This window comes from Chionomys nivalis, chromosome 20, assembly GCF_950005125.1.
Source record: "Chionomys nivalis chromosome 20, mChiNiv1.1, whole genome shotgun sequence".
Taxonomy (NCBI): Eukaryota; Metazoa; Chordata; class Mammalia; order Rodentia; family Cricetidae; genus Chionomys; species Chionomys nivalis.
Window position 1 is genome coordinate 52,669,966 of NC_080105.1, and position 14,728 is coordinate 52,684,693.

Sequence of the window (14,728 nt, forward strand, 5' to 3'; positions counted from 1 at the left end):
TTTCCCCCCTCTGCTGCACCCCCATGGTAGGCAGTCAGCAAACACTAGCCACACATACCATAATATGCCAAAGCCTGTGTCCTTCAATTTACTCTTTAAATGACTCATAGGTAGAATAATGGTTCCTATGGTATTAAACACAGTAGGAGGCTTAAGATAAAGCAGCTGAAGATGCAGCATCCAGTAAGTGCACGAGGCAGGCCTGGACCCCAGGGGCGATGGCAAGGGGGCTACAAGCCCTGTGCCCTCAGGCCCTCCTCTCTGTCTTCATTTCAGCTGGCAATCTAGACATTTCAAAATGACTTATTATTTTAAAAAATTCAAGAAATATGTATTATATATCATATAATATATGTTAATCATATGTTATATATGTATCATGTGTTGTTAAATATGTCATATAATATACAATCTAGTGATTTGTTTCAAGGAGTGTCCCATGTGATTTCTGCTTTGGGCTAATTTAACTGTATCTGAACAGAATTTTTACCCTTTAGCTAATTTGGTTAAATTGTTATTATAGAACAGAAAAGATTTTTGTAGGATCTCAGTAAATAAATGCTTTTTGTTTTATTTTACTTTATTTTATTATTATTTTGAAGCATGGTCTCACTCTTCATCCATATCAGCCTCAGACTCATGGCCACTCTCCTGCCTTCCACCATTAGTCCTGAAATCTCAGGTCTGAGCTATGAAGACCAGCAATCCTTTGTTTTCAGTGAGTTTTCATTCATGTGAGGTAAATGTTTTTCCCTTTAATATATATTCATTGCTCAGACAGTAAATGTCCAATGCTACCTCTAGAAACAGAGGGCTTTACATATGAATATAATGTTTGGACTAACCTTCCTCCATCCTTTTCCCTTCCAATCCCTCCCCTATGGCCCCTGCCACTTACCCCTCCTAACTTCATTGTACTCCTTTTCTTAAACCTACGAGTCCACTTAGTGCTGCCTATAAGTGCATGAACGTAGGACGACTCACTGACAGTCATGGGGAACCTGAAGGAAACTTATACTCCTGTCCTGAGTAGGCCATCCATTGCCAATAGCCTCTGAGTCTGGGTGAGATTCATAAGTTGCATGCTCTTACATGGTTGGCTTCATCTTGTACAGTCTCGTGTCTGCAGTTGCAATGTCTGTAAGTTCATGTGAACAGTATAGATGTCCACAACTCTGGCTCTTACATACTTTCTACAAGCTCTTCCATGATGACCCCTTAGCCTTGGGGAAAGAAAGAATATCATAGCCCTAACTCTAACCCTAACCTCAACTCAAACCCTAACCATAGTCTCTTATGTGTTTTGAGCTAACAAATGAGTTATGGTAATGACTGACCTGGTAAGATATGCCCCTGAATGTTATGGGAGTGATCAACCATTTTCTGGTTGGATTAAAGCTGACCGACAAGTCAGAGTTAATGCCTATTACCATGAACTGGTCCAAAGTCTCATAGCAGTCTGCATCAAAAGACCCATGGGATGAACTCTTACCACTGGACTCAACAGACACCACATTAAGTGGTCCCTGATGGTCTTATCTTTATGCCCATATATCAGTACATCTCTCAGCCCTCATCAGAGAAACTTCTTTTTTTTTGCACTAGATGCTGATTAATGCAAAGTTCTATAACTGGTCAGTGTGCAGAGAATAATTGACTATGGAATCCATTTTTCTTCTTGAACTATTACATTTTTCATACGTTGTCTTATAAATTATAGTTTATTTAGATGCATAGACTATCAGTGAAATGTAAGTGCTCATGATGACGGAACTTTCCAGGCCATAACCTCTGTTCCACATTAGTATACAGTTACTGTCCATGGACGTTTAACATGTAACTGGACATCAATCTGAATCAGGTATTATATTGTCCGGTGTTGGCACAGACCAGGTCTTTAGAAGAGTGGCAGTAACATTGAACTACAAGGCGTATGAGCACACATCTGTGCATATTGGTGACAGGAAACATAAAGATTGTCTCAAAGGTCTTAGAACCTAGTGCATTATGATCGTGTATGCTGCTTAAAGGCTCTGTGAACTGTTTGAATGCTCGGTTAGCGAAAAAGCAACTACAAGATCAGAAATGGCCTTACCTTCGAGGACACAATAAGACTTCCCAGTGTCAGTCAGAAGAGGCCTGTCCAGCTCTCCCAGATTGTAAGAGCTCACTGCCCATTCACAGGAAGGAGTGAGAAATGTCAGTGCATGAATGGAAAGCAGAGTCCACAGCAGAGCTTCAGACTTCTGGATTTTTGAGTCAGATACAGTTGTGCACGAATTCCCAGAGCTTCATCTCTGCTTCTGTTCAGGTATATCTGGTCAACATTCTACCACCCTTCTTCCCACTCCCTTCTTTGATGAGGCCTCTGCACACTATTCCTGCTTATCCTCAGCAAGGCTTCTCTTGCATTACTTTGACTATCCTATCCTCTCTTCTGATTCTCTCTTTTCTTCCCTGACAGTTGTTCTTCTTAAGTACTGCATTTATTTATTTCATTTTCATGGCACTGCAGACGGACACTAGATGGACGTGCTAAACAAGGAGTTTGTTGCTGATGTTTGTTTAGTCATTCATTAACTGTTTTTATTTTGAGACAGCTCAATAAAAAACATGGATACCCTGTAAAAATCAATCCTTAAAAACCAGTGAGATGAATTCCATGAAGTTCTGAAGCAAATTTTTAGTAATTCAGTTGAAGGGACATGCTTCAGCACAAGTCACAGAGGCACGCAGCAGGTAGTGGAGGGCTAGATTCTGTAAACTTTTCTGCTGGGGATAGTGGGGTCTAATGATTGGGGGACACTAAATCATCAGTGAAAATACAGCGAAATAGCTTCTGATATCTTTAAACATGTCTTCTCAACGTTTGAAATACTTGCATATCCCCATAGTTATCCTGATTCACAATTAAATCCATATATATTTGTGATTAATCCTGTATTTATAAGAGCTGTTAATTCTGAAGTATAGCAAAGTTGAAACACAATATAAAGGCTTTATAACTCAAGTATTGGTGGTGTCTTTCCTTAAGACATTTTAACTAATGCTGTCAATGCCAAAATGCTTCAGATGAATTTTACATTGGAAGTTCATGATATTTTCTGAAAACATTTTCCTAAAATAGATACATCACAGAGTGAAGATTAACATCTAGTATGGGTCTCTGCTTGAGGAGAACTCTTCTACATGACCTGTGGAGCTACTACATGCCTAACCAGGGTTTGAACAGTCTCTTACCCTTTAACAGTCATGTTCATTTAGGCAGAAAATGTTTGCATTTTAAATCATTTTTAACTTGTTTATGCATGTAGATTTGGCTGATTTTTAGCTAATCATGTCTGTAGTGAGTATTCAACAGCTTCTAAGTTGCTGGATGTGGCTGTCTCATGTCAAGGACTTCAGCCTGCAGTCTTGGTGCTGAGCATGTGCCATCAAAGAAAGAGAAGCCCCAGACTTACAGCCTGAGAAGACAAAGAAGGCTGTGGAGAAACAATAACCTTGAAAGAACCATGAGTTCTGCAAAGGAGTGCCATTTCTTCTAAGAATAGTCACAGGTTAAGCCATTTTAATGTGGGTATAGACTAGAGGAGACTGCGTATTTCTGCCATGGTTAGTGAAGCTTCCTGAATTCCATACAAGATAGTCCTTGCAGGACAGGAGACCTATATTATTGACCTTAGAGTTGAGTCTCCTAGATAAACAAGCAGCCTGAATGTCATAATGTCAATGGGCAGTGGAAAGAGAGAAAACATGGATCATGAGCAGGACAGACGGGTGGCCAGGAGAGCTTTGTATGAATTTGTCTATACTAACCCATTGGGAGGCCATGTGTACTTTCTGTATGATGCTGTCTAGGATAACCCACTGAGTGTCCATGTGTGTTTTCTGTGTGATGCTGTCTAGGATAACCCACTGGGTGTCCATGTGTGTTTTCTGTGTGAAGGTGTCTAGAATAATCCACTGGATGGCCATGTATGTTCTCTGTATGAAAGTGTCTAGACTAATCCACTGAGTAGCCATGTGTGTTCTCTATTTGATGGTGTCTAGAATAAGCCACTGAGAAGCCTGGTATACCTGGATTTTTTCATTAGGATTGTTGGCTCTCCGATAATGACATGGAGACATTATTATAAAAGCTTGGTCTATAGCTTAGACTTGCCCCACTAACTCTTATAACTTAAATTAATATATTTCTATTCATCTACATGCTGTCACATGACTTGGGGCTTTTATCTCTCCTCCAGCGTGTCTTCCTCTCCCTGTGTCTGGCATGTTGACTTCTCCTTTCCTTTCTTCTTCCTGGAGCTCTTCGTCCCCAGAAATTCCACCTCACCTCTTTCTGTCTAGCTAATGCCATTCAGCTCTTTCTTAAACCAATCACAGTGACATATCTTTACACAGTGTAAAGGAATATTCCACAACGTTTCCCCCCCCCCTTTTTTTTTTTTTTTTTTTGGTTTTTCGAGACAGGGTTTCTCTGTGGTTTTGGAGCCTGTCCTGGAACTAGCTCTTGTAGACCAGGCTGGACTTGAACTCACAGAGATCTGCCTGCCTCTGCCTCCCTAGTGCTGGGATTAAAGGCATGCGCCACCAACGCCCGGCCGTTTCCCCCTTTTTGATCAAATAAGAAGGAAAGGGTTTTAACTCTAACATAATAAAACTATAGATAATAAGAACAACTATCAGGTAAGAATTATATTCATAATGTTTAATAAATTTGCATTTGACAAATTTAAAGAAAATAGGCCAATATTAATCCTATCTTGGTGAGTCCAAAGTTTTGTAGCCAATTTACCTTTCATCATAGCTAGGGAAACTGCACCTAAAACTCTCTAGTCGTCAACTCCAACAGGGACCCCAGAAGGATATAAAATTACCTGAGTAATCAGGAAGTGCAGAGCAAGCAACTTTCAAAATTAAGAAATGATAGAGACATCTACCTAGACAGTCACCTCAAGTTTTCTCTGCAACATTAGGACATCCATCTTTGGCCTAAACCTGATGTGTTCTTGGCATGATAGGGTCTAAGATAAGGAAGTTCTTATCTTTGCATGTCCTTTCTCATAAAAGTAGACCTATTGTTTTTTCCCAAGCCCAGTTTACATTATTAATATTCAGTCCAGAACCCACACTGATATTAGATTTTCAAGTTTTGGAAAAATAAAACTTTGAGAAAGGAAAGGGCAATTAAAATACTTCTTTTTTATCACAAAGTATGCCATTTTCATCAGTTTACTGTTTCTAGGCTTCAGTTGCTTTTTTATTTCAGCTTCAAGATGAAGAAAAAGACAATGAAGGCTTCCTTTGCTTTTGGAGTCATCATTTCTATTTTCTTTAAGGTTTCCACAGCATAATACACTCAAGTCTCTGTCTTCATTGTGCTTTGAGAATTGGCACCGTTCTGTGAAATAGAATCTAAGTCTTGAATGAGACGATGGCATTGCATCCCACCATCCTCATTTGAATGACACAGGGCAAAGCTGAACAGAGATGAAACTGCACATAAGTCCATCCTGTGTGAGGCGTGGCACTGCTCCCAAATGCTGCTCTACTGAGCTCCTTTATGCATCTCACTGGACTGATGGTTAGACTGGATAGATGTGCAGACTCTGTACCAATGAGCACCTAGGAGATGGGGTTTTGAAATTGGCAGGTTTGATATTAATCTTTCTGTGACATTGTGACCATGAGCGACAATGTCCTTGCAAAAGTTCTCTAACAAGATATCCTTACCCACATTGTAAATATCAGGTATGGTTCTCAAAGACTGAGCAAAAGGCACTTGCCAACTTTCTATGATGACCTGTTATGGGTGAACTTCACAGGGACTGGAGAAATGGTTCCATAGTTCAAAGGGACTTGCTACTTACTCTTGCAGAGGATCCGGGTTCAGTTTCCACCGTTCACAATGGTTAGCTCTCAACTTCCTGTATTTCCAGTTTCCAAGGTTTTGATACCCTCTTCTGGGCTTCCCAGGCACCTTCTCCCCTGAGCTCACATGTCTGTACCCTCACACAGACATGCACATAAAAATACATTAAAAATAAATCTTTTTAGAATATAGTTTAGGGTTTTTCTGGCTCTGTGAAATGTATTTAGGAACACATACACACACACACACACAAATTTATGTAACAATTAAAGGAAAAGTGTCCATGAATTTGAAAGAGACTGGGAGAGCGATATGTGGCAGGGTTTGGAGGGAGGAAAGAAAACAAAGAAATGATGTAATTATCTTTTTTTAAAAAGTCACGTTTTTCTCTAATGTAAATAATCTATATTTAAATGTAACTGTTCATTTATCCATACATAGAACATTAATGTAGATCCAGGTTGGTGAGGGAAGGGGAGAAGGGGAGGAAAGAGAAAATGTTGCTTATTGTCTTTCACGTGTGGATCCTATGTTAAAGAACACACACATGAAAGCAGAGGGGGTATGTGGGAGTGTGAAGGGGACAAGTAGGAAGCAGAAAGGGGCAAATATGAGCAATTATACACATGTATGAAAATGTCAGGTTGACACCCATTGTTGGATATGCCGCCTAAAAAAAGAACCTCTTACAAAACATCCCACATGGTGTCCCTTGTACTGCTGGGCAAATTCTATTGTTTCCATCTGTTTCCAGCCAGGACATGTGGATCTAACCTGCGTGGGCCCAGTGGTATCATCACCTCCCCTAACTATCCCGTGCAGTACGAAGACAATGCTCACTGCGTATGGGTCATCACGACCACTGATCCAGACAAGGTAAGGCTTCTCCACCCATGCGGGTGCTGTCTGAAACTGTTTCCGGCTAACAGACTGCCAGGCCAATCAGTGGCTAACCTTGGTTAGTGACCACACCCTCACACATCCGTCAAGTCTAGCCAGGACTTAGTACCGTGCCTTCTGGCAGGCCAGGATGGGAGTCGTTCCTGATACTGGGTAACCTGTGCTGCTTCTTTACTGAGCATGTTTGCCACGTCAGGCCTCGCTGCTCAGTCAGCCCTTTCCTCCAGCTTGAGTCTGCTCAGTGCCCTTTGCTGGAAACTCCTTTGCTGGATAGAGTCACAACATTGACTTTTCAGCACGGTTGTCAAGACAAGGCTGTTATTTTTCCCTCCTCTGAAAGTTAGCAGGTCTCTGCCTTTCCCCAGTGTCCTGTGATAATATATTAGGTCAAATGGTTCTCACATCCATGATACTCGGAGCTGTGTGTGTTCTCTGTAAATTTTTCATATGCCCTCTGCAATGCTATGGCTACCTCTTACTCTGCAGGTGAGGGGATGGTACTCACCACATTTCTATTGACTGTGAAATGAATTGTCTTCAATGCACTCTAACTTCACCAAAATTCAGAGCTGACTGCGAGGATCAGTTGTCTTCATATCATTTTGATTAAGAAACTGACAACAAAGTATTCTGGCAAAGATTTCAAATCATGTGAAGCAAACACTATTAAAGGAACAACTTTCTGGGAACATAAATTTCCTGAACCTCATATTGACAGTTTTTGAGTGGTCTGGCATTTTGTTTCTATAGCGGCCACCTGCCCATTTCTGCCCTCTCAATAAACTGGTGCTTGTCAGGTCCCAGGACATCTTCCATACCAAGGCAAGCATAGAGAATTCCTTTGTGACAGAGCATCGTCTGTTTCCCAGGGTCTGTCCTCAGCACAGATGTCAGCTCTGTGCACAGAAGGCATGTGAGCTTGAGTAGACCCTGAGCATCTGAGCCTGCACTGTCACAGAGAACATAGGAACATTTTCCTTCGCTGGGGGCTAGAACAAATCAGTTGCTATGTGAACCTAGTTACCATAAAAGCATCATTAACTACAGACTATTAGACATAGAAATGGCAAAAATACTCAGCAAGAGTTAACTTAGGGATAAGCTGTTTGGGTCATCATTAAGTGTCTATCAGTCCAAGTTTAGTTTAACTAGTGCTAACATGTATACCACGTTCCTGGTCTACGTTTGCTTTCCTTGGTTCTCACATCCATACACTTTTTAAACATTCTGTGTTCTCTCTATCAAGCTAAGTCATTTGACCTTGAGAACTTAGGAAAGACTTGAAAGTCAGGTGGAAATATTTGGGGAAGAAATTGAAAACAATTGTGTTTGCCTGCTTTGTGGTATACTAGATGTAGAATTGAATTAATGGCAAATATATATTACCTCTGCTGCCATGCAGTACAAGCAAAAATACATGTTTGTGTCCTCTCTAAAGAGATGCCATTGCAGCCCAAAGTGTCTTATTGTGACATTTATAAAGCATAAAATGTTTTATTTTTGTAATCAAGGAGGTAGGACAACCTCTTTTCTTAGATTTGATTTTAGCAATAATATGACTAAAGGAAATGGATCAATATAAATCAAATGAATGAGTTAGTTAGTGTCTACAAATTCCCTGTGGTTCAGCAAAAAGGAAATATGGAAGATCACACAGAAGTAGGGAGCCCCTCATCGGAAGTGAAGTGGTAACCCACTTAAAGACCCAGAATGTGATCTTCCTGCACACTGTTGCATATAAATCCCTTGTCTCCTTCCAACTCTATACCTGAGCCCCTTCAGTCATTATGGCTGTTCTCTGTCTTCCCCAGTGCTACACCATTGGCTGGAGAGAAGTCTTAGGGTCCTTTCCATCTATACACAAATTATAATATATGCATGATATTTCCATCTTCTCTCAACCGTTGAATGATTCAACAAATTCAGCATCTCTTCATTAGAAAAACATGAAATAATCTAATCACAGAAGAAACATACCTGTAATTATGATGATTTGCAGAACACCTGTGGTTTTAGCCCATTTTTCTCACTGCTTCTGGGGCAATGAATGGCTTTAAGAAAGAGTTGGCTTAAAGGCTACGGAGAAACCCTGTCTCGAAAAGTCCAAAAAAAAAAAAAAAAACAAACAAACAAAACAAAAAGAAAAGAAAAGAAAGAAAGAGTTGGCTTTGAAGACAATCAGGATAACAAAAACATGTCAGAGTCTTCCTAAGGGCCTTTCCATGGAGAAAGAAAAAGTGTGCATGTACCGTTTCTGCATAGAGGCCGTGGAGGAACAAACTGAATGATTCACGATTCTTTCACCTGGGAAGAACAAGAGTGATAAAAAAGAAAGGTTCAAAAGGCACTGAAGAGTGTGTCCTACAGTTGCCTCGCCTGTAGACTCATGAAGATGTAGCTTCAGTTGAGAAGGGTGGGCAGAGGAGGCTGAAGGGGAGCAGGTCTTGAGTGTCTGGTTCAGTATTCTCTGTCCTCCAGAGCTTTGCCATACATCTTCCCTCCAGCAGGTGCCATCAGTGACAGGAGAGAAGAAAAATCAAAGATGACATTGAACCTAACTTAGTATTTTATTTACGAATTTTACACTTGTGCTTATAAGGGAGAATGACCCACAGCTTTCCTTTCTGTGTGTCCTAACTTGATTTTGTTGTCTGTGTGATACTGCCTCCTGAGAATGAGTTTGGGAGAATTTCTCTCCTTTCTGTTATGAAATAGCTAGAAGAACAGTTGTGTCAGTTCTTCAAAAGTCTGATAAAATGCAGCAGTTAATTAATACAGTCGTGGGCTTTTCTCCCATTGGAGACATTTTAATTATCACTTCAATCTCATTACCTATTGTTGATCTGTTTGTAGGCTTGTATCTTCTGTTTTGATGATAAGTCATGTGTGTCTAAGAACTTACCAATTTCTTCTAATTTTATGGTTCATTGTAATTCAATTTATTAGAATTTTCCTTAATAATTTTCTGAATTTTAATGCTACCTGTTGTAATAGAATCTTTGAATCTCTACCTTATTTACTTGAATTTTTTCTTCTGTTTGGTTGGGTTGTCTAAAGGCTTGTCAGTTTTCTTTATCTTTGGAAAGAGCAACTCTTTGTTCCATTGTCTCAGTGACATTCTTTGAGTCCAAACTTCCCTTATTTCTGCTCTATTGCTGGTTTGGGATTTGGTTGGTTGTTGTTAGAAGGAAAATTCACTATGATCAAGTTGGCTTCATTAGGGGAATGCATCCTATGCATATCAATGTGTAAAAAATAAATACAGAAGTAGAGGTAAGGGTGGAAGTCAAGATGAGCTCAATAGATGCAGAATTAACCTTTGATGAAATTCAGTATCTCCTTATAGTGAAAAATCTTTACAAATTAGGGATTAAATGAATGCACCTTAACACAATAAAAGTTTCATAAGACAACCTCTTAGCCTATATTATACTGATTGTAGGATATCTTAAGTATTTCCTCAATAATCAGGAATATAAGAAAGATATCTACTTTCTTCACTTTCACTTTATATAGTACTTATTTATATGCAAGTACTATATTTAACCTAAGTATGACAATAGGACACAGTAAAAAGGAATACAAATGGGAAAGGAAAAAGTGGAATTTCCTTGTTGGATGATGACAGGATGTTATGACTTGAAGACCCTAAACAATACCCAGAAAATGATTAGAAATTATAAATCAGTTTGACAAATAGCAGGATACAAATCCTTACACAGAATCATCTACTTCCCTATAAATGAATACTGAATTCACTGAGGAATAAGATAGCTTAAGAAAGCCATCTTATTCTCAGTAGCCCCTACGGTGGTTTGAATGAGAATGCCCCCATAGGCATGTATGTTTGAATGCTTGCTCCCCAGTTAGTGGAACAGTTTGGGAAGGAGTGAGAGTTACAGCCTTATTGGAGTGGGTGGGACCTCGTTGGAAGACATGTGTCACCTGAGGTAGACTTTGATATTTAAAAGATTCATATAAGGCTTAGCCAGTTTCTCTCTGTGTCTCTGTCTCTCTCTATCTCTCTCTCTCTCCCTGCAACTTGATGAGCAGATATGTACTCTCAGCACCTGCCATACTTGCTCAGCTGTCACCACACTCCTGGTCATGATGATCATGAACTGGAACTGCAAGCCTCAATGGAATTCTTCCTCTTATAAGTTGCCTTCATCATGGTGTCTCTACATAGGAATAGAAAGGTGGCAAAGGCAGCCCCTTTGAAATTTAAATCAATAAATCTATGACTGGAGAGATGGCTCAGAAGTTAAAAACACTGACTGTGCTTTTCCAGACAACTCCAGTTTAACTCCCAGCACTCACATGGTAGCTCACTATTGTCTGTAGCTACAGTTCCAGTAGGTCTGGTGCCTTCCAATGGGTTCTTGAGTATTGCACCCACATGGTGTATAATCATGCATACAAGCAAAACACCCATACAAACAAAATAAAAATAAACGCATCTCAAGAAAAGAATAAATCTAACAATGAGGGTAAAGGATCCATAAATAAAATTCATTAAACTGCAAAAATCAAAACTGAGTAAGATTTTTTTTCAGTAGGAAGACTCTAGTTACAACGATCGAAAGGACTAGTGTTAAAATGACCAAATGATGAAATGCAATATATAGATTGAATGATGTTCTCAGATTAATATAAATTATGTTCTTCACATAATAAGTAAAACCTATTAAACATCAGTGCAGATGCATGAGCTCCTGAATAGCTAAAGAACTCTGAGCAAGAGAGATATTCTGAGGCCTCCTGACCACTAACTTCAGCACGTGTAACATACATACAGCCATGGTAACCAAAACATCATGGATTGGGCACAAAACAGACCAACAGAACAGAAATCTCAGAAGTTACATGGGGATAATCACCTGATTCTTGACAACATAACCCCAAACACGAGGATTAATGACCTCTGAATCATATAGTACATGGAAAGCCTCACCATTCACACGCATCACACATGGAAATCCATTAAAAAGCCTCTCTTGGCCACCACATGAAGAAATAAACTGTGCTGATCACAAGCCTAATGAAGACCCAGACTCTCAGAACTCGCTGGGAAAGCATGGGAAACATCAGGGCATTGCCCTAGGCGATGGCTGTTGAACTGGACTTGGGGTTTAGGAAACAACACCAAGAATTAAGTGTAAGTTTTTCCAGTTAAAAAGTAGCCTTCTGTAAATCAAAGAAAATGGAAATCATAAAGTAAAGAGACAGCCCACAGAATTGAATAAAACATGTACCAAATATTCACCTGGCAAAGGATTAAGACCAAGAATATATGAAGAATGTAGACAATATTATAACAAAATAATGAGCAATTTGATCATATATACTGAATGAACACTTTAAAAATGAAAAGCACAAGAGTCAGTAATTATATGTAGAAACTTTCCAGTCTTTAGTTATTGGGGAAATTCAATGCATAGCTTTATGAGATTCCTTCTTACACCACTCAGTCATCAAAGCAACCCACAACAGCAAATGCTGGTGAGGATGAAATGGAAGAGGAAATCTTAGAGCTTGATGGGGAATCTAACAGGAGTATGGCTCCACAGTGCCTTGACTGAAGAATAACCCTCCTTTATCGGGAAGGCAAAATCCTCTTCGACAGAGGACACAGACTTTGGATGGATGAACATGGTCCAGCGTGGGAGCAAGAGGGCATGATTCAAACTGGCAAGATCAGGTCTATTAATAGGAGCCATCAATAGGTTGATACGCTGCCAGTTCCATGCCTGGTGGGCATCACATCCGAATGGAATTCCCATGCAAGAAAAAGAACCTTATATACCATGGCAATGTGGATTTGTTAAGCCACTCTAGAAATCAGTGTGGAGGTTCCTTAAATAACCACAATGAGTGTTACTACATGATATTTCTGTTCAAGCCTGGATATTGAATGTGCCCAAAGGAATTGTAATTTGCTTATGGTTGGGATGGTGGCACACCCATGTTCTTCTTGACACTGGTCACAACAGCTAAGCTGTGGAAACACAGTAGCTGTTCATCAACCAAAGAATAGATGAATAAAGTGTGCCGTGTGCACACAACAGAGTATTACTCCAACATAAAGACAAAATACTAGCAGACTAACAAAAACCAAGTTTCAAGATTCAGAAGATGATTTGATTTTAGTCTGCTTAGCATGTGACTAAGTTTCTTTATCTCCCTTAGCTGAGCTCATGAGGCGTGTTCTTTGACATCTGAAAGATGAGTCTTAAACCTGCTTAAACCATGAAATGTAGATATCATGGATTTATCTGCCTGAGGTTCAAATATTTCTCCTATTCATGAAATTTGGTTTTTCTTTATTGGCTTTGTGTGCTGTTACATAGATTTTGTTAATATTGTATATGAGTTTTGTTGTGCAGAGCACTCAATAATTAGCAAGTTAAGTATCCTGAATCACACACTGCAGAATACGTTTTGGTCTGTACCATTTATTTCGTAGAAATTTTGAGAGAAGAAGTAAAGTATCCTAGGTTGATACACACACACACACACACCAGCACTCTCAGAATGCTACTTCTGCACCTGAAGGCATCTCAATTAAGCAGAATTACCATCCAAATTAAGCACCAGTCATTGCCATTAAGTATAATTAGACTTAATTTGATTCCTTGGGAGACATTCCAAATAAGTGGGTTTCCCAATAAAGTGTGTGGTTGATGAAGGTATATTATGAATAGAGAGAGAGAGAGAGAGAGAGAGAGAGAGAGAGAGAGAGAGAGAGAGAGAGAGAGAGATCCAAGTCAGTGACTCATGAGGAGATTGGCGATTGTATGGAGAACTGTTTGTGAAAAGAGTCTGTCAGCCTCAGTGGCCTGGGCTATCTGCCCTGGTCCAGTTGCTTTCAAAACTAAGATGCAACAGACTAATCTCCAGTATCTACTGGAGATTCCAGTGTTTAGACTCTAGCTCACTCTCCATGATGCATTTTCTCCCCTGGCCTTTATTCTTGTCTGGCTGTTGTAGAACGAAGTACCTCATGTCTGTTTCTACTAAGCGGTTACATAAAGTCACTGGTACAAGAGAATGAGTGTAGGGAGTTTACAGCCTCCCTCAGGAAGGCGCAGCACACACAATGTATTATAATGTCAACTTCAAAGGAAGGCTAGAGAACACCCGTTAATAGATGAAACTATTAGGAGTACTTATTACATACCATGCTCCACGCAGAAAAGTATAAAGCATAAAAATCTCTCAAGAAAATTTAATTAAGCACAGAAGGAGACTTATAACAACTCAATTACCAGTGCTCCTGCTGGGGTGCCATCACTGAAAGTCAATAAAACTAATGAGCTGGTAAACATGGAAACATATTTCACATAGACCCAGTCAAGAGTCCTACAAGGTGCAGGTGAAACTCTTGAGGGGCTGCAATCAGTTCCTGAGAAATCGATGCGCATGCCGCTGCCATACATTGTAGGGATTAAAGGAAACTGGTCTCCACGTTCGTGGCTAGAATCCCTCTGCGAAGAGACTGTCTCAGAAGAGTGGAGTCCTGGGGAGTCCTTTTATTTGCACATGTGTTTCTGTATGTGTGTGACAGATACGCACAATCTTATATCTACACATAGGTATTAGTTGGAACGTGAGGTGTACTCAAGTTCAAAATGTCCACTACACAGACTTTAACACACATATGTTCATATACAATTGGCTTTATGCACACATTCACACACATTTATACACAGTTGGCTTTCTATGTGTACATACCTATATTTTTATTTAAAGATATTAATTTGTTGAAAATTTCGTGCATGTATTTTGTAGTTATGTCATTTCCACACTCCTCCTCTTTCCTCTCCAACCCCTTCTATGCTTCTATGCACCTCCTTCAACTCTTTTTTAAATTTGGGACACCATTTGCTTTCATTCATCATTATTCTCTCTCTCTCTCTCTCTCTCTCTCTCTCTCACACACACACACACACA

At 39.7% G+C, this 14,728-nt stretch overlaps 1 protein-coding gene across 2 annotated transcripts in view; it reads left to right on the plus strand.

Moving 5' to 3' along the window:
- Csmd1 (CUB and Sushi multiple domains 1) overlaps window positions 1-14,728 on the plus strand; it is a 1,398,492-nt gene that overhangs the window by 1,016,660 nt on the left and 367,104 nt on the right. For both annotated transcript variants that reach the window (XM_057752269.1, XM_057752268.1), the window contains exon 10: window positions 6,630-6,751. In XM_057752269.1, coding sequence (XP_057608252.1) covers window positions 6,630-6,751 — 122 coding nt within the window. The remainder of the gene's footprint in view (window positions 1-6,629; window positions 6,752-14,728) is intronic.